At 38.3% G+C, this 25,938-nt stretch overlaps 1 protein-coding gene across 3 annotated transcripts in view; it reads right to left on the bottom strand.

Moving 5' to 3' along the window:
- The window catches only part of map2k5 (mitogen-activated protein kinase kinase 5), a 50,056-nt gene that overhangs the window by 18,953 nt on the left and 5,165 nt on the right, over positions 1 to 25,938 (bottom strand). For 2 of the 3 annotated variants that reach the window (XM_026319832.1, XM_026319833.1), the window contains exons 4-19: positions 25,591 to 25,660; positions 24,763 to 24,803; positions 23,251 to 23,318; positions 23,103 to 23,151; positions 21,529 to 21,593; positions 14,205 to 14,244; positions 13,990 to 14,058; positions 13,121 to 13,202; positions 12,027 to 12,088; positions 10,656 to 10,704; positions 10,471 to 10,544; positions 9,420 to 9,470; positions 9,238 to 9,309; positions 7,754 to 7,783; positions 2,941 to 2,967; positions 2,560 to 2,592 (exon numbers count right to left, since the gene is read on the bottom strand). In XM_026319832.1, coding sequence (XP_026175617.1) covers positions 2,560 to 2,592; positions 2,941 to 2,967; positions 7,754 to 7,783; positions 9,238 to 9,309; positions 9,420 to 9,470; positions 10,471 to 10,544; positions 10,656 to 10,704; positions 12,027 to 12,088; positions 13,121 to 13,202; positions 13,990 to 14,058; positions 14,205 to 14,244; positions 21,529 to 21,593; positions 23,103 to 23,151; positions 23,251 to 23,318; positions 24,763 to 24,803; positions 25,591 to 25,660 — 882 coding nt within the window. Of the gene's footprint in view, positions 1 to 2,559; positions 2,593 to 2,940; positions 2,968 to 5,349; positions 6,219 to 7,753; positions 7,784 to 9,237; positions 9,310 to 9,419; positions 9,471 to 10,470; positions 10,545 to 10,655; positions 10,705 to 12,026; positions 12,089 to 13,120; positions 13,203 to 13,989; positions 14,059 to 14,204; positions 14,245 to 21,528; positions 21,594 to 23,102; positions 23,152 to 23,250; positions 23,319 to 24,762; positions 24,804 to 25,590; positions 25,661 to 25,938 lie in introns of those variants that run through there. The other variant, XM_026319834.1, reaches the window with a different exon arrangement.

Consider the following 25,938-nt stretch of genomic DNA (forward strand, 5'->3'; position numbering starts at 1 on the left):
CAGTAATTACAGGCTTGAAAATAAAGTGGGAGTTCTTTATGAGTAGAGCCACTTGCTATTCAACAAATAGAGGAGAGAGGCCCATTAATGAGTGTGGACAGCAGACAGATGGTAGGAACAACTACAGAGAACTTCTTGTTCCAGACCTGGGCTGAAAAGGGTGAGTACGTTTCTCTGCCACATACTATTATCAATGAATATTAACGAGACACCAGATAATTTCTCCTGTGAACTGCTGACGTGTTTCTGGTTCACCAATCTTCAATGATCTTTCATGGCTACCACATAGCTCAGCTTTAACAAAAAACATATCAAAGCTGTCCTGAAATGCTCATCCTCATCCAAGGATCCAGATTTTTTCTCCTCAAACCAAATTCAGATTCTTTGTGGGCTGGGCTTGTATAAAAGCCATTTCTCCACAGGTGTTCATTAAACATTGCTTTTGATCACAGTTTAACTTCTTTCCTTTGTGACTCCAGTTGTTTTAATTTCAACTACCTTCAACAAAAGAAAGGTGTCTTTATGAAAACCATGAACCGCTTGTTCTATAGATTATCCAGATAGTTAGGGTTACTGTTTCAGACTAAGACATTTCTGTTGAATTTTTAAAACATGCTTTTTAAACAAAATTCATCCCAGATTTAGCTGACAAGGTAAAACAGTGGAAGTAAGTAAGAGGCTGTTTTTTGGGGTATTTTGGGTAAACCAGGTCTTTAAGTCTCCATCTAACTGATAAGATAAGCTGATCACTTTTTCCAGTTAATGTTATCATTTTTCAAGGCTACTTTTCTCACCACATAAAATTATTTTAGATTCTTTATATGACAACTGTTTTACCTAAATTCACTCAGATGAAATCTGTCTACCCTGCAATTGTTAAAATTAACATTTATCTCTGTATTCGTCCATCCATCGTCTATACTTGCTTATTCTTATTTAGGGTCTCTTTGGGTGGAAGGCAGGGGTCCACCCTGGACAGGTCCCCAGTCCATCACAGGGCCACATAGAGACAAACAACCTCACACACTCACACTCACTCCTATGGGCAATTTAGAGTCACCAATCAACCTGACATACATGTTTTTGGACTGTGGGAGGAAACCAGAGTACCTGGAGAAAACCCACACAAGCACAGGGAGAACATGCAAACTCCACACAGAAAGGCCCCTGATGGGTTTCAAACCAGGAACCTTCTTGCTGTGAGGCAACAGTGCTAACCACCAAGCTACCATGCTGTCCCTTTGTATTCATTTGGTCTTTATTCAGAGTTTCACAGTTTGTGCTTGATATAAAAAGAAAGAAAAAAGAGAAGCAGATTGTCACACTCCAGGCCCACCACACGTACCTCTAGCTACAGTAATATTAATGATCCACTCACAGGAGCCTATTACTCATTCAGCCATTAAAGCAAGTTTCAAAACCCTAGTGGATAAGTCATGCACAATATCAAACATCACAACCAAAGAAGCTAAAAAGTATTTGGATCACATCTACACTGTGTACTAAAGGGGAAATGTCAGTGAGTCACTTATAATTTGTCACACCTGCCATGATGTTGAAGTCAGGAGTGTCTAGCCCAGTTAAAAATACCTTAAGATTTAATTATCCACTACATGAGATCAGTGTTAGCCTTTTCATTCAAGTATATTTTACTCAACTCAAATGACTCCCGGATGCCTCTACAAGATATAGCACTCCTGCATTTTGGAGTATATGTACCTCCTCACTCAAGTGTCATCCTCAAACTTGACACTCTTTTGGAGTGACGTCATCTTTCCAAAGAGTGCTTATCCTCTCATCTTTTCCTTCAAAGCACCGCATTAGCTACGACAGCAAGGCGGTGCTGGCTCACAAGGGATAACAGAGTGTGTTCTCTCACCTCAGGGGGAGACGACAAAGGGCACAGGAAAAATAGTTTGAATGATGCCTCTGTCTAACTAACTAATGAACAGTTTAGCTCGGGTCAATCCATTACAACCAAAAGCATTTAATTATTAATTACGACCGATCTATAGGCACTTTAGGACAAGTGACACTGTATGTTAATGTGTGATATGGCTGATGATAGGAGTACTGGGAGACTAGTTTAAGCTAGAGAGATGTTGTGTCACTTTTGCTATTAGCGGAGGTCAGCAGGAGTCCAAAAGTGTGTACACAGGCACAATGAAGTAGTGAGTCTGAATCAGATATTACCTAGATAAGAGAGTGATGATTTGCCAGATATTACTTACATGAACAACTGATATGACTTACTTGAACAACTAATTTCATCATATATTACTGGAAGATGTCTAGCTCTGTGAGTCTGCTTTAGTATTGGGTCTGTAATACACAGAATTCAGAGCTGTTTGTTGTGTGTGTCACTCATGACAGGTCCAACCTCTACAGTAATGCGCGTGTGCATATGTGTATTGCCGGAGGCAGCTGCATAGGGTGAAGGGTTGAGTGAATGGGGAGCAAAGCCGCCTGAGTGGTTTGCTTCATTAGGAAACAAAATATAAGCTTTCCGGGCCATTAGGACTGACTTTAGATGCAAAAGCACATAAGACGACGACTCACCTCATCAACGATGCATTGCAGTAACTGGAGAGGCTGCAGGAGGAGAAAGACAGGGAAATGGAAAAAAAAAAATATGTTGGGTTACATGGGATTTCTTGGCAATAGGGAAAATCACAAGTGTGATAAAAAAAAAAAAAAAAATCTACTTAGATTAATCAAATGCAGCAAGCTCAAGCTAAGCCATCCTTCAGCTCCTGAATGTTTTTATTATTCCATAATGGCACCTAATGTAATACCAGCAGTTTAAAGCATGATCTCATATTTCATTGCAAAAATGCAATTTGAGTGTTTTCTCAAATGAAAGAGCCAACCAAGAGTAACAGACTATAGTGTGGGAGACCTCTATTTCCTTCCCTCCTATTTTAACGCAATAAAACTTACCATTAGAGAGCCTTGGTTTTTCTGAATCTGTAGGGCAAGACAGAAGAAGAGAAGAGGCAATATGTAATTAGCGTGTCATAATCAAGACGATGCCCTTGGACACATTATGATCACTGGGAGAAAATTATTGCTTTCCTGTTGGCAATTTGTGAGTATGCGTTAACACCATTTACATAATGAAAACACACAAATGTTAATGGCCTTGCTCTCATTTGTGGAGAATAGGGGTAAAAGATCCACTAATGTTAATTTTCAGAGAAGTACTTTATTCCTGCCCTCCAGGTTATCAAGATGTGCAGAGATGTAGAATAACTTACCAACAGTATGAGCCAATAAGCATGCTCAATGAGTCTATTGCACAGGTGCAACATTCACTAACAGAAAAGGACTGAGTGAACTACCATTAGATTAAATATACGATGACAACAGGATCAACTCTATCAGAGTTTAGACAAAAGTGCTGAAAGTGGTTTGAGAGTAGATATCTACAGGAAAATAACTCTAAGGAACTTGGGTCAGGCTTGAAAATCAAGAGGAATGAAATACAAAAAAGAAGGAAAGCCATCCAATAATTTGATACCATTTAGACTTTGACTTAAATGTTCTTCCTGTAGTCAAACTCAAGACATATGAAAGGAGTGAGAACGATGAGCTAAAAAGCAACTTTTCATTTAGAAGTTGCAAATGGGAATGTCTTCTAATGTATGACACTGAAGTGACATTACATAAAGCATTTATTTTCCCATTTTAATTTTCCCCAGGTCTAGATTTATTGGAACTATCTGTTCAAAAATCTAAAACCCCAACATTTATAAGTTCATCATATAAACTAAATCATACCAAGCCCCATACCCTGGCTCAGCTAAAAGTCTAATAATGTTTGGTAAATAAATTGCTCACTTCTTCAGATCTTTTGACAGTGCATTAGAGCAGTTATTGATTCACTCAATTAAATACAGGTTTTCACACTCTGTAAATACCAAGAGACTTCTAAACTGCCTCTATATCCTGCTTTGCCTGATTCAGACACATTAAAGGCAACTATAGAAAACTAATTTGTTCTGAAATAATTACTAGGACAAAATTGCGTGCTGCTCCAGGGGTTGGAATTAGATAGTGGGAGACTAACTTATTCAAGCATAATTGAGCACCTATTCTTATACTAGGTAGCTTGACCACATATCAAGGAAAGACGTCTAAAAATAATCCCTTCCTATCTTTCTCTGTTTACAGAGTATCTTATTACTACGGCCTGATTATCTGGTAGATGTATCATTATCTGCATGTTTTGTCCTGAGGGTTAACATTGTTTAATATGAAATTTATTCTTAAACAAGACTTTGCATTATGGCATTTCTTTAGGTTTTCCACTGATACCGTGATCTGATTGTTTGAAAAGAACAAACAAACAGAAGTTTGATAGGCAATGGTGTATTTGCTGCAGAAGGTCTGCCTATGCGTAGTTTATATAAGGCTGTGATATTAGAGTGTATGTAAATGCATGCGTCTGTGTGTGCACGCGTGGATCACTTAAGTGTAGAACAACAACTTCTTATTTCACAGAGTTGGCAAACTGTGACGGTGAGTGAGCCACATCAGGCCTTTTTCGTTAAGATACTTGAAAATATCATAGTGGGCTCAGTGTGAAAGTAACTCATTTTTAGACATCAAATGATTTCTGTTCCTCTAAAGCACAACTTAATAAACACTTCTAAAAGATCAGATGGCTTTTCCCCTCTTTAAGGATTTCAAAGATATTTCTTCAGGGGTAAGGGATCTGAAAGTCTCACAAAAGGCTTTTTTGATCAAATCTGTCAATTTAAACAAAGGTTGACAAGTGTGTTTTGTTCATGAACAAGGACAGTATCACCATGGAGATTAAGTACAAGAAAAGAGAAAATGGTGAGAAGTCCTTTCCTTTATTGTTAGGTCAACAACAACCAAACCATGTTTTAAGCCTGAAGTTTGCTTCTGTGAGATAATAGACAGTTAAAAATCATCCAGTGACTCTGATCTCCTCCAAAATGACAACCTTTAATTCTCAGCAGATGCTTCAAAACTGCTCAATTTAAAAGTGGTACATTTAGACTTGCATCACCTGTTAGTCATAAGCTCAATCAAGTCAAGATATTGTTTCTTAAAAATCTTTTCATCATTTGTAGGCTATATTAAGGAAGTCGAACACAAAGCTGCGTACTGGGTGGAGTGTGAGAATAATTAGTATGGTGATGAATTGTGACAGATGTAGTGTTGCGTTACATGCTTAAAATTTAAACTGAAGGATTATTATTTTTTTCATCTCATTTGTTAAGTAATCTAAAGCTGAAAGCAAAGTCTAATACGCTGAATAATATTTTAACTAATTTCTTAACAGAAACACAACAACGGAAGGTGTGACAAAAGACTTTGGCGGATGATGCTGAAAATGTTCATTTATGTTACACACACAGTGCTATGCTGCCATTCCTTTCCATTTTATCTAAGGAAAAAAGGAAAGCATGTTATGCTATTTGATGGATGCAGGGCTATGTAATGGAGGCTGCTTAAACATACTCACAAAAAACTGACATGGTATTTCATCCACAAGTTCATTCAAATTTGAGAAAATATGACAAAATGGAGAGAAACAAAAGAACCATAGAGCAAGCAAAAAGACAACAAATCAATCAGAAGAAATAGTGCTGGCGGCTGTATACACATCACATCAGGTCTGGTGTCTTCAAAGACTTTCAGAGCGAGCCGTACAAAAACTCCATTAACTCCTGACAAAGAATGCAAATGAATCCCGACAGGCGGTGAAGTGGAATTAAAGAGACCATCTCTAATCATGACAAACATGAGGTGATGACTCCACTACGCATGCGTACACACACAAAAAAAGACTGAATGAGAGATGATGCATCAACTTAACAACAGTCCTAAATAAAAACAACTGGCAAGGACAAGTGTAAAGTGTGAACAAAATACCCTAAACAATGGTTTCTCAAAAGAGAAAAGTCATAATGTCCCAAAGCCAAACTCAACTTTAACAACTAATTCCATATTTTCCAATATTGCACAATAGAAACTCAGATGGCACTGATCCTCTTTCTCATCTTCTCCCTCTGTGTGTACTAAAATGTTCTTTTTGAAGTGTAGCAGGGGGTTTTGCACAGACAGCTGTGCCAGTGTCTGCAAAAATGACAGCTTAGGCCTGAGGACTTTGGCTGGCTGCGCCTGACGAGCTGGATCCGAGCACTCTTGCCACACCACTCTGCTACAGCCTGCAGGTGAACTGTCTGCAGTACCATATGGAGGTAGGGGAAAATTAACACTGAGATGAGAAAAGCAGCAGACAGCAGAGACCCTGAACTATCAACTGAGAGAGGTTTCTGATATTTTGTCCACCACATTTACATCAGCGAATGGAGACCGAACTATATATCTGCAGAAATACACTAACTACATTAGCTAATTAATACACTGGATGGATACATGAAATGTAGGATATAGCAGCACACCCTAGGCTTCAGTCGTACAAACATGGCAAACACACTGACAGATTGCTGTGCGACATCTATATCTCTAAACAATTTTAATGCTGTATTAAAATACATTTGCTCCTTTGCCCACAGGTTTGCTTTTCATCAAAATGCTTTAAAATTCAGGATCACCAGAAAATAAGTGAAGACCTACATCACGACTAATCTGCTTCACAGATGCTTCTTTATCACGGAAGTACACAACCAGGTGCTGAATTAATTCACGTAAAACACGTTTAGGCTTCTCTTAACACATGAAAAATAACTTTAGGAGGACAGGATGATATATACAAAGACAAAAGGCGATAATGGACATTAACACCCAAAGCACCGATCGTAAAAAAGAATAAAAATGGCATACTGTAGATGCTGAGAATTTAAATGGCTAAGTTTAATTGGCTAAATTGATTCCCTGTTTCCAGGGAAGGATAACTGGTATACTGAGGAAGCAGTCATTTAGGTAACGCCCGGGCAGCACAGTGGTTACGTCGTACTCTGCTCTTTTAATCAGCTGTAATGAAGTTTTATTTGACTGATGGAGCAGTCAATGTGTTGCAAACATTAAGCCTGTAGAAAGCAGCAGCATCCACAGCTGACATACTGAAGTAAAAACAAATCACAACTTCTCCATAATATCATTAAGGTTATCAAGGAACAATGGCCACACAATCACAAGGCAATTTTACAAAGAGACTCTTCATTAGATAAAACCTGTCCCTTCACATTTCATGAAGGCGTGTGGCCAAGAGGTAACCTGAGGTAACCAGATTCAGACTGCTCAACTACGGATTAGAGAGATAAGCCCATCTTAAAGGGCTAATTAAGACTTGATGGGATTGGGAAGTCACTTCTGTGGTCGGCAATTACATTTGAGCAGGATTTTAACTTAGGGTGATAAGGGGCAAAAATGACCCTGAACAAGTAATCTCCAAGATACTACGGATGACAAAATACTCTTTGTCTGTTTCGTAATTGATGCTCAGCACTTTACCCAAAAAAGTGCTCCTGAGAGCATAAATAATTTATTGTGGACAAAGTATTTTCTAATTTTTTAAAAATAATTCATTAAAAATGAATTAAGTTAAGACTTTTTAAGAAATTATAACCATCCTGTCATGAACAAAACTGCACAAATTCCAGTTTTGTTCGGGATTGTTACACTATCACAATCAAAATATTTCAGTAACACCTGGTCCTTTAAAAATATCATACTATCCTTAGGTGGAGTTCAACAAAAAATGGAAACAAGTAGTCTAAAAACACAAATAAATGAAAAACTGAAAATAACTCACCTGTGGATAGGGGAACATGCCTAGTGCCAGCTGTGTAAAAAAAAACAAACAAAAAAAACATCATAAGTGATGTTGCATAGTATTTTTAAATATTCTTGAGATATTTAAATTAATAAAAAAATAATGGATAAGGTTGAGTCAGTACAGAGCATTGTATCTGTAACAATGTGAACAAACTAATGCAATCCAGTCAAACAGCCACTAACATTTGTGTATCTTAGAGTTAGAAATTGTAATTACGTTATACAGCAACAGTATACTATTCTTGACAATATAATGCAATACATGATAACACCACAATGGTCTTAAATTGAAACACAGAGCTGACATTAAACTCTGTGTTGTTTAATGTTTCTACAAGGAAGCTTCATACTATAATAATTGATCCATTCCCTGTTGTGTACATGTGTGTACACAGGCATCGAAGTATACATGCCTTTTCTATTGTCAGGGGCTTAATAAGTTGGAATTTAAGTGTAGAGACAAAAGAAAAATGCTGTGGAAGCTACCAAAGTGTACTGAACTTGAGACTTTCAGTCTTTAAGGTAAGCTTAGTGCCCACCTGCTGATAACACTCCCTCATCATCCCTCAACATGCGCTATTAGTTAATAACGCCCATGCAATGACCCCATGCAGAGAACAAAATAAAGAGATAAAGAAGAGGAGGAGAGGATAGTGGGACAGTTGTGTGTCGAGTGCTTCTGTGTCTTATTTTGATTAGGGGGCTGGGTGACAGCTCTCCCTGACATTTGGCAATTCATTTGGGGTGGGCGTTTTTCATCTTGGTCACGGCAGCTTATTGACAACATTACGATATTAAAACATCGAAACAATTGCAGTCTTTCCTTGAACATAAATAGCTCAACTAGGAGACTAAATATCAACCTACACTGAGTGGGACTGCAAACCATTTCATTTAGCTTAACACACACATCCACAGCTACAAATAACAAGGCCATGGGGTCCACAGCAATGAAACTCAATCTTCATCACACGCAGATCATGTCAATAATTTTGACATGGCTCTTTCTGTGTGAACTCATCCATTACTATTATAATTGTAATGATAATAAACATTATTGACAAACAAAGGTGAGGTGGAAACCAACATCATTTGTTATCCTGGAGCTGTGGGGAGAGGTGCAGACAGAGTAAAGACTCCACTGTGTCGGAGGGAGGACAAGGGAAGTGTAATACTAAATTTAAAGTGTTATTTGAAAAAATGGAGTGTCACTCAACCATCTATTGGGACAGATGAACGTAGATACTGATGCACAAGTACACTGATTTACAAATACATTGTGCATCTTACACTGTTCAGTCCATGAGCCTGCTGTCTATAGACATGAGAGAACCTAACAGATCTTTAAGATAACTGTGTAATTTACAAAAAAAAATAAAATGGACCACTTGTGCTAGAATTTAGTCTTCTTCATAAATTCCTCACACTTGTCTGCATGATGGCATTTATACGTCGTCATACCTCCATGAAAGAAATTCCCACACTCCAGACATCGGCGTGGATACCATATTGTTCCCCTGATATCCTTTCTGGCTGTGGGGTGAAAACAAACATCAAAAACCGTTAGGATGAATTTAGAGGCACTGATCCTTTCACTAATACAACTATATGTGACATGAGACTGAAATGAAGGGATCGCTCACCGCCATGTATGCATTTGTTCCCACATATGTTTTGGCAATAGAATTCACCAACTGCAAATGAAATCAGTCCACAGTGAGCTTAGCAAATTATTATTCTGCACATGAATATACATTCAAACAAACAGTAATAAATAAGCTTAACCACTTTACGTCATTACTTTATTGTCCTATAGTATAGTATGAATAAAAAAAAAAAAAAAAAAAAAGATGGGAGCTGGACCCAACTTATATTACATAAATCTATTGACATGTCACATTGATATTTTGGGCTGCACTCAGCTGTTGCACAAGGGAACAGGTTAGTAAGTCTGTGTGTGTGGATACAATGGCACATGCCATCAATGACAGGACTGTGATAATGAGTGTCTATTCCCTTATGACTGTTTTTTTGAGAATGCCCTGCAGAGGATGAGTGAGGCAGAGAAAGTGTGAAAGAGAACTAAAAAACAGACTTTAAAAAAATGGAGGACATGTCACTGCTGCTAGTGTTACACACACAGGGTGTAAAATCCACCTTGAAGCTTTCAAAGAATTAGAGGTTAAAAAAGAATAACAGTTTGCCACAGAAGGGGTGGGGGTAGGGGTGTTTAAAAGGGAGACAGAGTCCTCAGGGCTGATGTTTTGGGGAACACTGAAGGTCTGTCCCTGATGATTACATTACAAACACATACTGCCCCACACTCACGTACACACACATACAAGACTATTGTCTGCCACCCACGCCTTCCTCACATCTACTGAATACATATCAATGAGGCTTTGCCGTTGTGTGTGTGGGTCATAATTATAACAAGTGATTTTTTTGGAGGCTGCAGAACAATAGAGGTGGGGGAGGGGGTTAATGTGAGTGGAAGACCCCTGGGATCGTGCTGATATTTTGAGTTGAAAATGAATGCAGTGATTGACAGGTTGACCATATGCACACAGATCTGTGCACACTCACAAATTGCACAGGACTGTGGTGATGCAGCTATAGACAATTGTTTTTCTTCTCTTTTCTATCTTCCATCCACCCTCTCTCTCCCATGTTCCCACAAAGAAATCAGCGTACCTGGGTGCTGACACCAAAGTCACAGAGCTTGACTTGTCCTCGGGTGTTCACCAGCATATTGGAAGGCTTGACGTCTGCGGAGACAAACTGCTTGATACAACTGCAACGTCAGCACTCTGCTGCTTGTCTTTATCAACTCTGCTCTTTTTTTTTTAATAACACAGCCCACATAATACCTTACTCACCTCTGTGAAGTATCTTCAGGCTCCACAGATACGTTAGGCCTTTGACTACCTTAAACACACATGCAACAGAAAAAAAATATGAATTTCGACAACGTTGAACCAGCACACTTGGCTGAATAAATAATTAACTTGGTTAATGTGCAGAGGTTATTTTCACTCCCCTCGCTTCTACTTTATAAGACAGTTCAATTAAACTGAACATAAACAGCCATGACCTAATTTAGAATTAGATTAGATATACAAATGAGAAGTTAGTCTATAATGTCATTGCTTTATCCTGAAAGAGCAATTCTGATTACTTATTCTGACATTGCAGAGTTTTTGGTAGATGATAATCAGTGTCCGAAAAGGTCCCATGACCCAGGTGCATCTTAGTCACCTGTCAGTGGCTTTTTCTTCATTCTGCAGAACCCTTTACATGTGTTTGATGTAAGTTTTACTGGTGCTGGAAATTAAAGGAGACTCTGACCAAATTGTAAACGTCACATTTAGGAGGAAAAGTGCAGGTACGTAAGGCACCCAGTAGGGTGCTGCCTCGCTCTGGACGTAAAATATTTGGCACTTGATTACACTTTGTGCAGGCTTAAAAAAATGCCCCATTGACTGAATTTATGACTCCACCTGCCTGGCTAGATTCATACAACACACATGAACTTATTAGTTTTATGTTTAGGTAATACTGATCTCCCTATGTAATATGGCTTTGTGGTGAAATTTTTATTCAGGTTCTAGGTTCCTATCCTCCATCCCTGATGCACAACAACCTATGAGATAAACTGAGAAAGCATGAAAGCTCTCTGAAATCCCTGTGCCTCAAAAGGTGCGAGTGCAAGAACTGGCATGTGCAGCTTTGCTCACACCCTCTTGGGTGCTTATACTTATGTGATAATTAACAGCAGTGACAGTTAAAAGGAGGGAAAACTGTGAATTAAAATTAACACTGACTAAATAGCTGTCATTGTTTGATTATGGACAAAGTCAAAGGTGGGAGACAAAAAAGAAAATGTGGAAACACAAGAAGGGTAATGAGTGTGAAAAAGAGACATTTATCAACATCAAGGGCATTTCATCAAAATGCTAGTTTTAAATGAGGAAACAAGAAAGACAGCAAGAGAGGGGAAGATAATGGGAAAACAACACTGACTTTGTTCATCACTACACCCAGTAGAGGCTAATTGAAAAATTCACACCTGTGGATCTCTTCCTTTATTTGATTAATAAATTGGGTGAGTTTAGACCATCACACTCTAAAACACTAACAGATTATATACTTAAAGGTTTCTAACAACTCCAGAACTTGTGATTCAAAGGCTTTTAATGCATTAATCAAACTACTATTGGAGAGATTTTAAGTATTTCATGAAAACTTACTGCCACTGCAATCCTTCCCAGCACATGCTCTGGAATCCTTTTGTACACATCCAGAGAACCGCCTGCAAAGGACAAATTATTATTTCAAGCAGTGATGTATGTTATGACACATGTATAACATTATAAACTGATCTCCAGTTATGCACAACATAAAGCCAAATTCATGCTGACCATGCATGTTGTAACACGAGTGCAGTGCAATTTCATCCAGCAGTACATTAAATTAGCCTACATTTCACACAATGCATTGTGGCACAAGAAAGAATTGTTGATCTAACCTCCATACCCATGTTAGCTCATTGTGGTGACAGAAACCTTCAGAGCTCGAACTGGCCAAAATCGTCTCCTTGTGGACAGAGATTTATCGTGTCCACCTATCCATAAGAGCAAATGCTGATTATGCTAACTAGTCACAGGCGTTTATATCGGCCGGGCCAGGCGCTGTCATTTGCATCTGTGTACCTACATTAAGTATGCTTCAGGCTTATGCCTAAAAACATGAAACGGTCAACAGAGAAGAAAAGGACCTTTTCACCTTTTCGTATTTCACATACTCCATGTAAGTATGCACAATTATATTTAATATACTCACTGTTATTATTATTATTACACTGGGTGACCTTCTGACTGTAGGTTAAATTTTTATAAGTGTAATTTCTTGTTTGCAATAATCAAGTGCAAATGGGAATAACTGATCACAGAAAAGATTCCTGAACTAAGAGTGTGCTCAGAGGCTGGCGACTCTTTGCTGACAAGCTGGCAATGTGTGAAACAGGGGAATCGTTGCATTAACACACACTTTGACAAATATACACCCTTAAAAACATAGACAGTTCCCCATCTCGCACCAATTTAGGCACACATATACAACCACACCTACAGGTGCACTTAAGTCAGTATTTATCACGCCCTTGTAGCTTTTAGCACACAGACATGCAAAGCAGCTAACAGTGATAAGACAGTCTTGTTATCTGCAGAAGTGTAAATGGATACACAGTAGAGAGAGAGAAGACACTTCTCCAAAGTGTCTCCTACATACCCATGAACTGCAAAGAAAAACATGATCCACTGGCTCAAACCATAGTGAAACTCACCATCCATAAATTCTGTGCATATGGATATCCTGTTCTCAACAAAAAAGGCACTGAAGAATCTGATGATGTAGGGTGAATCACACTGTAGTCAAGAGAAGAGAATGTGTTGATTAATACGACATAATATGCAATACAAATGAATTTGTTCATGTGGCATCTCTTTATAAATTTGACTGAAAACTTATCAGGAATTTGAGTAAAGAGTGCTACAGTGGCACTAAATTGTACAAAGTTTCCCATGAAGGCTCATGTTTAAATGATTGTAGGTGCTTAAAAGCATCACACCAAGATTGCAATTTTTATTTATCAAACGTTCTAAAAGTTTCAAAAGGAACATTTTTATTTAAAATTTGAATCTATGCACACTCCATGGGAAAAGGGCTAGCTAAACAAAGTCCACAGCAAAACAAATCAATATGAATAATCAAATGCTTATCTCAGATGATGTTGCTTCAAGGAAATCGTACCTTTTTTCTTCATATGTGGTGTTTGTAACACACAGTGCAATCATGCACAATTCAAATGAGTTTCCAGGCCGACTGTATTTGGGGCTACATATTTTAGGTGTTACAGAATTAACCTTTTTCGACATATTGAAAGAAATTAACGTTAAGTACATTCACATGTCTAGTTAATTTGTATGTTGTCTATGTGTGCATGTATCATTAATCCCTGGTTTACGATATGAGAGCAGATGAAATAAATGGCACTTCCTTAGTTAGACTCATGTTTAATTAACAATCTAGATCTGGTGGTAGAATCAGTGGAGATCAAATAATAATAATAATAATAATAATAATAAAAAAAACTGATGTGAAGAAAAGCAAAACTGCTTTGGGACTGAAAAGATAAAGTGAGTCAAAACTGACCTTGTAGAGAATTTCTAATTCTGACATTATCTGCTTCTGTAGTTCCACCGTGATATCCAGGGGAATGACCTGTAATCAAACAGGGTGTGGGAGGTACATCCTTTAATAAGCACAACACAAACAAGTTCTATCAATGTTCACATGAAGTCAATTAGACTAAGCATCACTTATGAAAATGTGAGTAATATCATCATCAACATGGAAGGAGTGCTCACCTTGACAGCTAAAACCCGCTTGCTAAGAACATGGTACGCTCTAGAGAGACACAACAAAAGATAATATAAAACACATCTGATCAGAGCAGCAAAAAAAAAAAAAAAAAAAAAAAAAATCTAAATTAGCATAAAAACATTCTTCTGGCATTTTTTTCCCCAGAGGTCAGAGGGCACCACACAAAACCAGATCCAATCAGCCCAGGCACTAGCTGTTCCAGACAGAGTTTTAAATTGCAAGTAAAGCGGTCACAGACTGTCCCCATAATGATTTAATTATCAAACTCCTTAATGCCAAACATCGGCTTTAGTTACAGCCCTTGAAGGTTAGTTTACGGCACCAGTGACGATACCTCAGGACCTCTCAACATGCAGCCCTCAAGGACGAATACTGTTCAACAGCTGCCAGGTGATGAGGATGAGTTGTGGGCAGTGCACGTCACACAGGAGGGTTAGCTTGCAAGGCTTAGTAAACGTGATACTCACCTGTCAGCGGGTGTTTCAGAGAGAATGTGTACAGTACAAGGTGTGATTAATGTCTTAGATTGGTGTATCGCATTGCTGTTCGGCCAGACACCTCTAAACTGGCCAAGCCCTTTAATTAAGGACACCTATTAGTGCCATGTCAGGTGTTTACCGACAGATCAACCACTGGTCTTTGACTGTAGCTATGCAATGCTGCATGTGAGCTGCACCTTGCATATCTTCGATATCAGTCTCATGGCTGCTGAAATAGGAAACAAGCCAAGCTTTGCAGATTGTTGCAAGACAAAAAATGACTTCAGCAGGACAGCTGTCCAGAGAACCCATATTTTTTTTACCCATGACAAGTTCCCTATATATATGTTTTATGATTTCCTTCTTACAGAAGTAGAAGTCAGAAAATACCTCTGCTTTAACATGTCCAACATCAGTTTGTTTCAAGCCTATGACATCATCAAGGAGCTCTAATCAAAAGATTTCAAATAAAAATGACCAAAGAGGATTTAAGTTTTTAGTTACCAGAACCCTAAACTTGACTTAAGTGGACAGTGTTATTTCTTTATGTCCCAAGAGTGTTGGCAAGAAGTATCATCCTTCCTGGAAAAGAGCTGTTTGCACATAAGGCTGATGGCCTTGTTTCCATTCTTATGTCTCGGTCTTCCTTTAAGCTACAATCAATATCAGTTAAGCATGACTGCTGCCACTTAATTAAGATAAAAATGTTAATTGAGGCATGATCGCAGGGGTAGACATGTTAAATACCAACTGGGCAGGTTGGTGTGTAAGGCAATCTAAAAAAGGGATTAAACCATGCTAAACAACATGTAGTCCAGGCACAGGCATTTCCAGCCTGTGGTTGAATGTAATTTACTACTCCTTAAACAGAAGCACATTGTTGTGTATGTGGGATATCAGGTATATCGTCTGGCTGTGCATAAAGTCTTTACATTGGTGCCTTCATGCAAAGTCTTTCACTTGTTTATTAAAGCTAATGCTGCTTTTTTAAACATTTGTTTTCCTGATTCTTGTAACAGATTTTGGCCACAGTAGGAGCACCAGAAAACAGACATTGATCACATCCATAAACAATACTTTTTCACATGGTGGTTCCTTAAATATGCCTTACATAAAACTGAAGGCCACTATCACCATAATGTAACTTTATGGACAAAAGGATCATTGCTATTATATAATGGTCAGCAATAGCAGTTAACTATCAGATAGATTGGTAATAAATGGCAAATAAACCAAATAAGACCATATGAGAACATGAATTGATCAAGGCCATTAATCAAGTTACATATACAGTTGAGAAAGCCAAAGGTTTTGTTTGAAGCTCTGGCGTGTTTTAAGAATGGCGATACGGTATGACTACTGCTTGGGTAAAGCTTTATTCTGAAACTGTCCTTGACTGCCTCAGGGCCGAGCATCCCTATATGAGTTACAGTGACAGGCTTGTGACAGCAGGAGACATGGGGACAAGGTTATTTAGCCACCCCCCGCCACTTCCCCCTGATCTGACCCCAGTAAACGTGCCCCATTGCTTGGATCTTATTTACACTCCAGCCCGCTCTGTAATAAAAGCTCCATCATGCAGTATTCATATGGCCTCTCTCTATGTCTCTAAACTTGAGGCTGTGGGTTAGAGGGACTGGCCTCCCGGATCAGGGCTAACGTGGTACATTTACACTGTCACGGGGATGATGCCTTTCTCTCTCCCCGACTCTCTCAACCAGCACGGCTATAAAGGGCCTCCTGACAAAGAGAGAAACTTTAACTTAGCTATCCACACATACAAACATATGCTCAAAGGTTTATTTTGTTTATATCCTACTATGCAAATGTATGTAATGTGTAATGTAAGACAAAAATCTTTAATTCCACAAATGGACTTTGACATCACTTTTAAAAACAGGCCTCTTGTGGCTTATAAAGAAACTACAGTTTGCTGTCTTCAGGGAAATATCTCACACACGGGGGCAATTTTGAGCCTTCTGAAACTTAAGTCAAGCATCTGTGGAGTGTTTTTTTTTTTAATGAGATGGTGCAAGTGCATGGAACTTTGTAGCATTTAGCTTACTGTTAGAAAGAAAAATACTAATGTTGGTTTGTATTTTAGATGGTGTGCTATGGCATCCAATGTCAGACAAGTTAGAGGCAGGGTTTTCAATCTCCACTTTCAGACAAGGACAGTAAAAGCTGCTAAAATTGTAGGTCTTGCGGCACCTGCAGAGAACATAGGTCTATTTGTATATGTACTGTTTTTTTAATGTGTGTCTGTTACAGGTTTCAGAGTTCGCACTATATTCAATTTAAGTCACAGTTACAATCAGCACTGATTGTAAATGACATTAGAGCAACCAAATTTGACAGTCACTACAAGTTTACCAGGTACCAGTAACCACAATCTTCATATCTAGCACCATCAGTGCATAATCATTACGTTTCTGTTTAGGAGTCATAGTTTATTTACCAAAAGAAAATCAAATACAAAAGAGGCAGGCATATGAAATCAATCACAAAAGTTCCCTCAAGGTGCATTTAAGAGGCACACTGAGGCCAGGTGTAAAGAGCAATTCCATTCAAATGGTTCTACACATACATTGAACATAGATTCAAGGTATGAGGTTACCATCAATTAAACAAAGAGGTTTGGCTCTTCAATATACAGTCTAATCAATAAGATGAAAAGATAAATGAAGAAAACAGGTTGAGAGGAACAGTAATGGGTGTCTAAGTAGATGTCACCACAGTCCCAACCAGGTACATGTGCTTGTTTTAATTGCACTGCTGGTTCCACAAGCCACGAAAACAGCCTGTGTGTCCTTGTTATTGTATTTATAAGCCATACCATGAGCTAGATTGGTGGACCTCTGAGAGTGTGTAATAAAAAACAAAGGCTGACAGTGATGGATGGCTAGGTCAGCATGTGGCTATGGAGAGCTGAGGTGTTGGTAACATCCAATTGAGTCTAAATGGCTCTTGGTCATAAATGGGCTAAAAGGTTAAAAGGTGGGGAGCCTTTGGTAGTGGTTTTCACACGTGATAAGCCTAATATAAGCTGGACCAAAAGGTAGAGGCTGAAGACAGAGGAACACAGAGAAATGGTTTATAAACAAGCTAAAAACCTCTACAGGTCCACGGTGCACATGCAGTCAATGTACAGAATTTTTTAAAAAGGCTCATTTTCTGCTCGATACATCATACCTGTCAATATAGTTTGACTAGGTCCAGTACTGTATCTAGTCAGTTTCACTGGCATATCGGCAGCTGCTTTTTAATGTTCCTTCTTAAAAGTGCCCAAAAGACAAAACACAAGGCAACACATGTGGGCAGCACATAATGCATCAAAACACCTGCACTTATTCTGTATGTGCCTGCAGGGCAAATGTAGCATGGGCTGCAGGCATCAAATGACAACAATGTGACGCATGGTGATAGTCAGCACCATCTTCCACCCTACATGACCCAATGACTGTTTGCGTTTCCTGCCTATTAAGAGTTTTAATTTAATGCAAATGTAAACAAACAGAAGGAACAAGGTGCAACAACACAACACAAGTTGTAATAGTTGTTTTTTACTTTTAAATCTTGTGTTAGTGGCTGATTTTGTCCTCAGCTGATGCTTGAAAAATAGATTGTTGTAATGATGAGTGGGAGCAACTGAACAAAGATATATGAGCTCAGTGGATCTACTGACGCAAAAACACCTTGGCAAAACAGTAAAAACATAACGCACAGTGAAAGGGAAAACCTGAGACACAAACTATTTATATATGCTGTAGATAATTAGACTTAGGCAGTTTTCTGTTCAGACCATTAAGACAACTGAAATATATTTTGATGCACTTACTGTACTACATTTCTAAAATATTGAAAGTTACTTTTGCCATTCAATATTTACAAAGTGATATTTAAAGCCAAAAAGAGGAGACCTTTGTACAAAGTGTAATAAACTTGGACTGTTAAAGTCAAACCCAAACTGAACTTAGACACTTAGACATCAGCAAGACAATATTCTTTAACTAGCTGACAATCAGCCTGTCAGTAAAAAAACAAACAAAAAAAAAAAAAGGCAATGCCAAAGGCAGAGCAGCATTAAATATTTAAATTATTTTTTGTGAAAAAAAAAAATTAAATTAGTAAAGCAATTTACAGTTATTGATGAAAATTTCTAGGAGGTGATGTTAGGGCCACCCAGACAATTAACAAAAATTTTCTTACAATTCCTACTTACACAAACCTACAAACACACAAAAGCCTAAAACGCAGGTATATGCCTTTTCTATTTAATATATACAAAGATGAATATTTGATAATTTGTCATGCCAAAACAATTATTTATGTTAATTTCTTAGTGCCTACTCAAAATTAGGTACAAACTCTATAGTACAATGCCATACAAACATGGCTGGGCAGGACCCTGCACATTTTAGTGTGCATGCCAAAACCTGAAATCAAAGATTTACAGTTACATTAACTGTTTTCCTGTTAGTAATTAAACATGTGGGTGGATGTAGTAGCTGGATCTAATGGTAGGTGCTGGGCTGAGTTTGGCATGTTAAAGACTGGATACATGAAGTCAGAGTGGACTTCTGTTAAAGGTTTTGCAGAGGAATAGGCTTCTCAGAACACAGTTAGTGCCTACTGAGTTATTGCTGACTCAACAGAGAGGACCGGCAGGCCAGAAAGGATGCAGCTGTGGTAATTTTAAAAGCAAAAACCCTGTTGTTGGGAGATGAGTTCTGAGATGCTTGGACAATTACTTAAAAGCACCCTTCAAGTTTCTGAAGAAGTACTGACATATGAAAGGCCATCACCCTAGCCTCCCTCAGCAGGGTGGGGAAATGTTTACTAAGGATGCATTTTTCACAGAAGTGCTGCCAACTTAGTTCCACAGTCAGTATTATTTGTCGAATAACATTATATATTTTTCCTTATATAAAGACTTTGACAATGAAGAGCTCAACTAAATCCTTAATATGGTGTGAAACCACTGTCTCTCATAATTTAAGTGGGAACAATCCTCTCAACACACATTACAACCTGGGTCTGTAGCAGTGTCCCTATGCCATACTACATGCTAATTTTATACAGTATATACCATATACTAATCTGTTTTTTGCAATGACATTTAAAATTGTACAATTTTTGATAACAATTTTACACCAACAGGAAGTCAGAATATGTGTGACTCTTCAGAACTGAACTACCAATTTAACCATAGAGACTGACAGTAAAATGTTTTCCCAAAAATTCAATAGCTGTATTTTATTTTCTGAGAGGTTACTCAATTAGATGTCATTTTTTCCAACCATGAGAAGCTCTTCTATATCCTTTCCATTGTATTGTGAGAGAACAGACCTTTTACACAGCAGTCATTGTTGCATTGGAGAAAAAGCACAAATGCAATTGATAGCATTAAAAATGCATTAGATTTATGAGAGCTGGTTCCAGGGCCCCGAAACGGTACATGGGTCATGTCATGGCTTAGTGGGACACTTGATGGAACTGAGCATTAACAAAAATTTATTTAATTTGTGTTTTTCCAGCTATGACAAGTCAAAATGTCTGTTGTGAAAAAGGCCTAGAGTTCATCAATTGCCCAAAAACTCTTTTTTAATATACACAGTGATTTTGTGTGTATTCCGTATTTTTAATGGTATGAACACATATTCAAAGCCTGCTAAGAAATAGTATGAATTTAAGATACAGCATCTCACCAGGAATATGCAGAAAGTATGTTTGGGCCCCTTTGAATTGATGTTTGTATCGTAATTAAAACCTATATTAAATGATATATCTGAATGGACATATGAACAAAAGAAGCAATCTACCATACAAAAGTAGCATAAACAACCAGGTTGATTTTTTAATTTGTATTTTCTTATCTTTTTTCACCCATAAAAAGACCAACACCAAAGTAAATAGATTTCTTGCTGGGCTAAATTGACTGAGAAGTTGTTGGCCTTGCAATATTGGCCTTCCCCAGTGTAGGGTAACAATTTCTAGTGCCAATCTGATCAGCAATTGTATTGTCCTACATCTATGACAGAGGGAGATATGGCTTTATTAAGAGCCAAAGTCATAAAACAGTAAAAGGTGGTTGGAAAGAAAGGGCTAAAAATAAAAAAAGATTGTCTTGTGGATTCACTAGAAAGGAAATTTAGTGGATTTGCTGACCACTCTGTCAAGTCAAGGTTAGTATGAGCAGTGATCAATACTTCAATCTCAATAAAACAGCTCAATAGCTATGGATTGATGGGAAGAGGAAACACAAGGTGGACAAAAGAAAAATAGAAGCAACACAAATGTCAACCTTGTCATAACGTTAGCCAGGCACTAACACATTTCTCTAGCCATAGAGAATGAAGCTCTTCTATTGTGGCAGGTAATGTGAGGTACTATAGACCGATTAAGTCAACTGCCGTCATACCTTACAACTCCAAATCAATATCATATACGTTTGCAACCTTCAAAGCAGAATAAATAAATAAAATACAGACACGAACCAGCCTGAGAGATGCCACACTATACACTGGGAGATAAATTAATAGATGAAGGAGCAGAGGACTGCAGAGTGACATCTAATTTTGTCACAAAAAACTGAGCAGAAAAAAAAAAAAAAAAAAAAAAAGAAGAAATGTCACACTCATCAGGCTAGATCTGACCACTAATTGAGAAATGCTTTGTTAATACTTGCACAGTATACAGAGGCTGTAACATCCCTAAATACATCATTGAGGCTATTTCGCCTGCTTTAGAAGCTTCAGTGTCTCTATTCATCTTAGTACTGTGACCTTGGAAAGTTGGTGGCTGAACGTGAGAGCTAGAAAACACTTACTTGTAAACTGTTCCTCCGTTTCCATGGCCGAGCTGTTCTTGATAGTGGATATCTTGAGCATTTATCTGCGAAACAACAAACACGCATACACAATGTCACTTAGATGTTATAACATGAGAAGACATGCAACCTGTGGATAATATGTGTAACTAAACAGGTGAAAGAGAGGAGACTGCATTGTCCCTATAAACAAGACAAACATTCAGGTCACCTCAAGTTCAGCAACATAAGGAGGGAAAACAGAGGAACAGGGGAGGAGAGCAGATCAATACAACATTACAGTTAACTGTATAAAAGGACATTGCACAAGGTTGAGAAGGGGAGTGACTAATGTGGAGTTTAATGTTTTCTGTTCATCGTCATTTGATAAAAAAGCGTCAGTGGTGGGTAAAAAAAAAAATGCAGCCTAAGCTAACATGGCAGGTTAGAGCAAAGTTCTTTCTCTTGCTCGTTTTGAAATTACCAGTCCTGTGGATCAATGAAATTACTTGAAAAAGACCAGTCAAACAATCCTAAACTTATGCTTTACTTGGAGCACACATAAATATATCGCAAATATCTGTATGGGTCAATGTGGTACATAACCCACTGCCTGGCTGATAATGATCATAAACTAATCAGAAAAATCTGACTCCTGTAGTTCAAGTATTATGAAATCACATACTTTGGATTTTCAAGAACTAAAAAAAAGACTTCTGAATTCTGTATTACACAGAAAGGAGCCAGGACTCATTTATACATTAAGAGTATAAAACACATTTTGGGGAGTAAACCCACTATTTACATTTGCATTTAAAGTGACCAGAATTACCTGGTCCCAGTGAGTAATTCTCTAATTGATTATTGCCCCAGTCATGCTGACTGGAGTACTTCACCTCAAATGTATATGAACTGTTTGCATGTGTGGCACTCATCAGGGTGGATGCTAATGGGGCCCCATCAATAAGCCAGTTTGTGTAGGGACATGCCTATTTGTACTGATATGATGCCAAATTTGGCTTTATATGGACAAAGGCAGGCACCAAAATTACTGTACATGCACACGTGGTGCTGGCAAGGAGGTAAAGACAATAAGAAGAGATGGGTAAAGGGATGGAGGAGAAGGGAGAGAACAGCTCTATTAGTACACTGTGTTAGAATAGAAATCTGAGGGGCTGCTGGTTTAATTGTCTTGCTCATGCACTAGCCACGGTGGGTGTGTGTCTACGTGTTTGTGTGTGTGTGTGAGAGAGAGGGAGAGAGAGAGAGAGAGAGAGGGAGAGAGGGAGAGAGGGAGAGAGAGAGGGAGAGAGGGAGAGAGGGAGAGAGAGAGAGAGAGAGAGAGAGAGAGTGTGTTTCTAAAATAAGAGAGACACATGACTACAGCAGGCTTTATCCTAGGAACTCACAGATGCCCTGTTTCACAGTAAGAACAACACGACCATATACACATTCTGCGCCGCATGACCCCTTTTGGCATCAAAGAACATCAATAGAGGAGCCAAACTACTGAAATTGTGCCCTGGTGAGTGGAAATTGGGTGTGAGAGCACAGGCAGTGGTCAAACACTATTTAAATAGAAATCACAGGCTCACCTGGCCATTTGTCAAGATCCTCTTCAGCTCAGCAGATGATTTTTTTAAGCTGGAAAAAAAAAGGACACAGCACAATGTCAGTGATATATGCCAAACATCTTTCTATTCAAATATTAACCAACCATCTTCAATAGTGTAACATCCTCACCTGTTGTTGGCTATGGAGTCTGAGACAGCATGAGTACAGTCACTGGCTGGGTTAGGTCTCGTATTAACCTGAAGGTGTGCAAACACAAGTGAAAAGACACACTCGCCTGCATAGACCCACACTTAGTGGTCAAGGCCAAAGACAGACAAGCAGACAGACAGACATGTGGCCAGACCCCCTAATGAACAAAATACAGACTCTTAGTTCAGCCTGGAGGTTAATTAGCTTTCGAAGGAGGGAAGACAGGCAGGCAAAGAAGGGAAAAAAAAAAAAAAAAAAAAAAAAAAAAAAAAAAAGATGTGTCCACACAGGAGGAGGAGAAAGAATTACAGACAGTCGAAGAAACAAGGGAGGAAAGGACAGGAAAGGAGTGGAGATGAGACGAGAGAAGTGGAGGGCCACATATCATTTTGCATGAAGGCACCTCAGTGCAATAAGTGAGACGATAAAACAAATCTGAGAAAATTAAGACATCAAAAACTCCATACCTCACTGGGGACTTTGCTGTTTACATCTATTTACCTACATCTATGTTTACAAAGGCCTCTGTACTCAACCCAGATATCAAACGCAAAAAAAGAGACAGGACCCTGTAAAGGCAATACTAAAAATAACTGATTTAATTGAGGTCAAAGGGCCGTTGTGTTGGGCCCTCTAAAGCACAGGGATTCTTTCTTTAATTAGTGCCCAGGAAGACCTAATTTAAACAGCGCACAAGACTCCCCTCAGCCAATTACTTTTACATTAAAACGGGAGAAAAGAGGGGGAAAGATTACCAAAGGACTAAAGGTTTTTGGAAAACATCATCTTTTCAAAACAGACCTTTGACCTTTAAAAAAACTGACACAGTTCGGTGGTTGTTAGAAAATCTCCTCAGAGGATTCATTAAATAAAAAGATTTCAGTAGTGAGGGAGGGGTAATTTTATTATTGAAATGAAGATAGCTATAATATGGATCATCTGGAGAGACTGAAGAGGTGTCAAGTAATTTAACCCATGGTAATTAGCAATGAGTTTGAATAGCAACATATGCCTAACATAAAATGGGAAGCTCCGTGGAAGGCCATTTGTAATTGGTAGGTGGGGGCTTGTAATGACAATTTCATGGTTGAACAATGACATCCTCTTACTGCCTGACTTAGTTTCTGCTCTAACCAATGCTGATGTTCTTCCAATCACACAGAATTAGAGGGTCATAATACTGTGGATGGGGGTGTTCAGGCTTTCAGCATAACACCTTGCTCTTAAATGACTACTTCCAGGACAACAAACAATGCAGAAAGACAGAGAAGGACAGAAACAAGCCCCCGGTACAGCCACAGCCGACCACCCCCATGCATAAACATAGACAGGGGGAGCAAGAGAATGAATGAAAGAAAAGGAGAGCCTTGACTTCAATTGACATTTCAAGAAGTGGAACACAGCGTTACCAATCTATTTGCCTCAACTTCCCTCCCTCCCCTCCTCTTGTTCTCTGTGTAAGGCAGCTGAAACAATTATTGAGATAGGTACCTTCAGGCCATGTATGTTCCGGATCCCTGGAGTCTTGCCGGCTGCAACAGTAATTGACTAGATTGTAGAACACATCACTGGGCCATTTACAAATGTGCTGAAAAGGAATCAGTTCTTTATAAAGAAAAAAACGATGAAATGAAATGAGGGTTACTCTGAAATTAGTTGTAGACAAGAGAGAGATTGAGATGTTGGACTCTTGAGGTGGTAGTAGGTAGAAAGAAAAAATACAGAATCACAGATAAAAGATGGAGAGAGAAAAAGAAAGGCAGAGGAAAAGAGTGAGACAGAAAGAGGGAGCTAGATACAGAGTAAAAGAGGGAGAGACAATAAAATGTTTTGTCACTTTGCCCTTGGGGCCTGCTAGCGATAATGTGTGACTTTAAGTGGTGAGAAAACTATATAAAGATATAGGAAAGGGATGTATTCAAGAAGCACTCAGTGAAAAAAAACATGTAAAAAGAAACTACACAATATCAGGAATCTGGACAAGGCTTAGCCTGAACACAAGCTTGTACTTTCAATGTCCTTGGAGCAAAGAAATGTAGATTTATAAATGACTGTCAACACAATAACAGAATGAGCCACCGAATTTTAATGTCGTCCAGAGGCTGAACCAAATGCTCCAATTTTCTTTTTCTTTCTTTTTTTTTTTTTTAAATTCATCAACAATGATTTACCAAAATTCCAGTAAGGCTTTGTAAATACAAAAATTTGAATATTTTTACATTTAAAAACTGTGCTGATAGGTAATTGCCAACACATTAAGTACAAAGATATTTTAAGCCATTCAGCATTTCCAGTGCATGTTAGCATGCCACTATGTACCTCTTGGAAAAATCTGTAGAGGGTCCGGCAGCAGTCCATTCATGCGTTGTTCATTCATTGTGTTGCAGTACTAAATAGAAAAACAAAATGAAGGTAATTGTGGTTTGAAGTGATTATTTCACATTCTGAAAGTTGAGTATAGTTAAGAAAACCACTGAAGCAGCTTCATAAATTAATAATTAGTTAACAGATAAAAACCACAATCCCACTTGATATTAAACATGTCAAGAAAAGCCTTGGTAAATTTGTAACTGCACCATGCAGAATAATAGCAAGCAGAATATTACCAGCATAAAAAATGTTTATTTAAATGACATCAGAATTAATCCAATGTTCCCAAAAAAATTT

Source organism: Mastacembelus armatus, chromosome 3 (assembly GCF_900324485.2).
Source record: "Mastacembelus armatus chromosome 3, fMasArm1.2, whole genome shotgun sequence".
NCBI classification, from domain to species: Eukaryota; Metazoa; Chordata; class Actinopteri; order Synbranchiformes; family Mastacembelidae; genus Mastacembelus; species Mastacembelus armatus.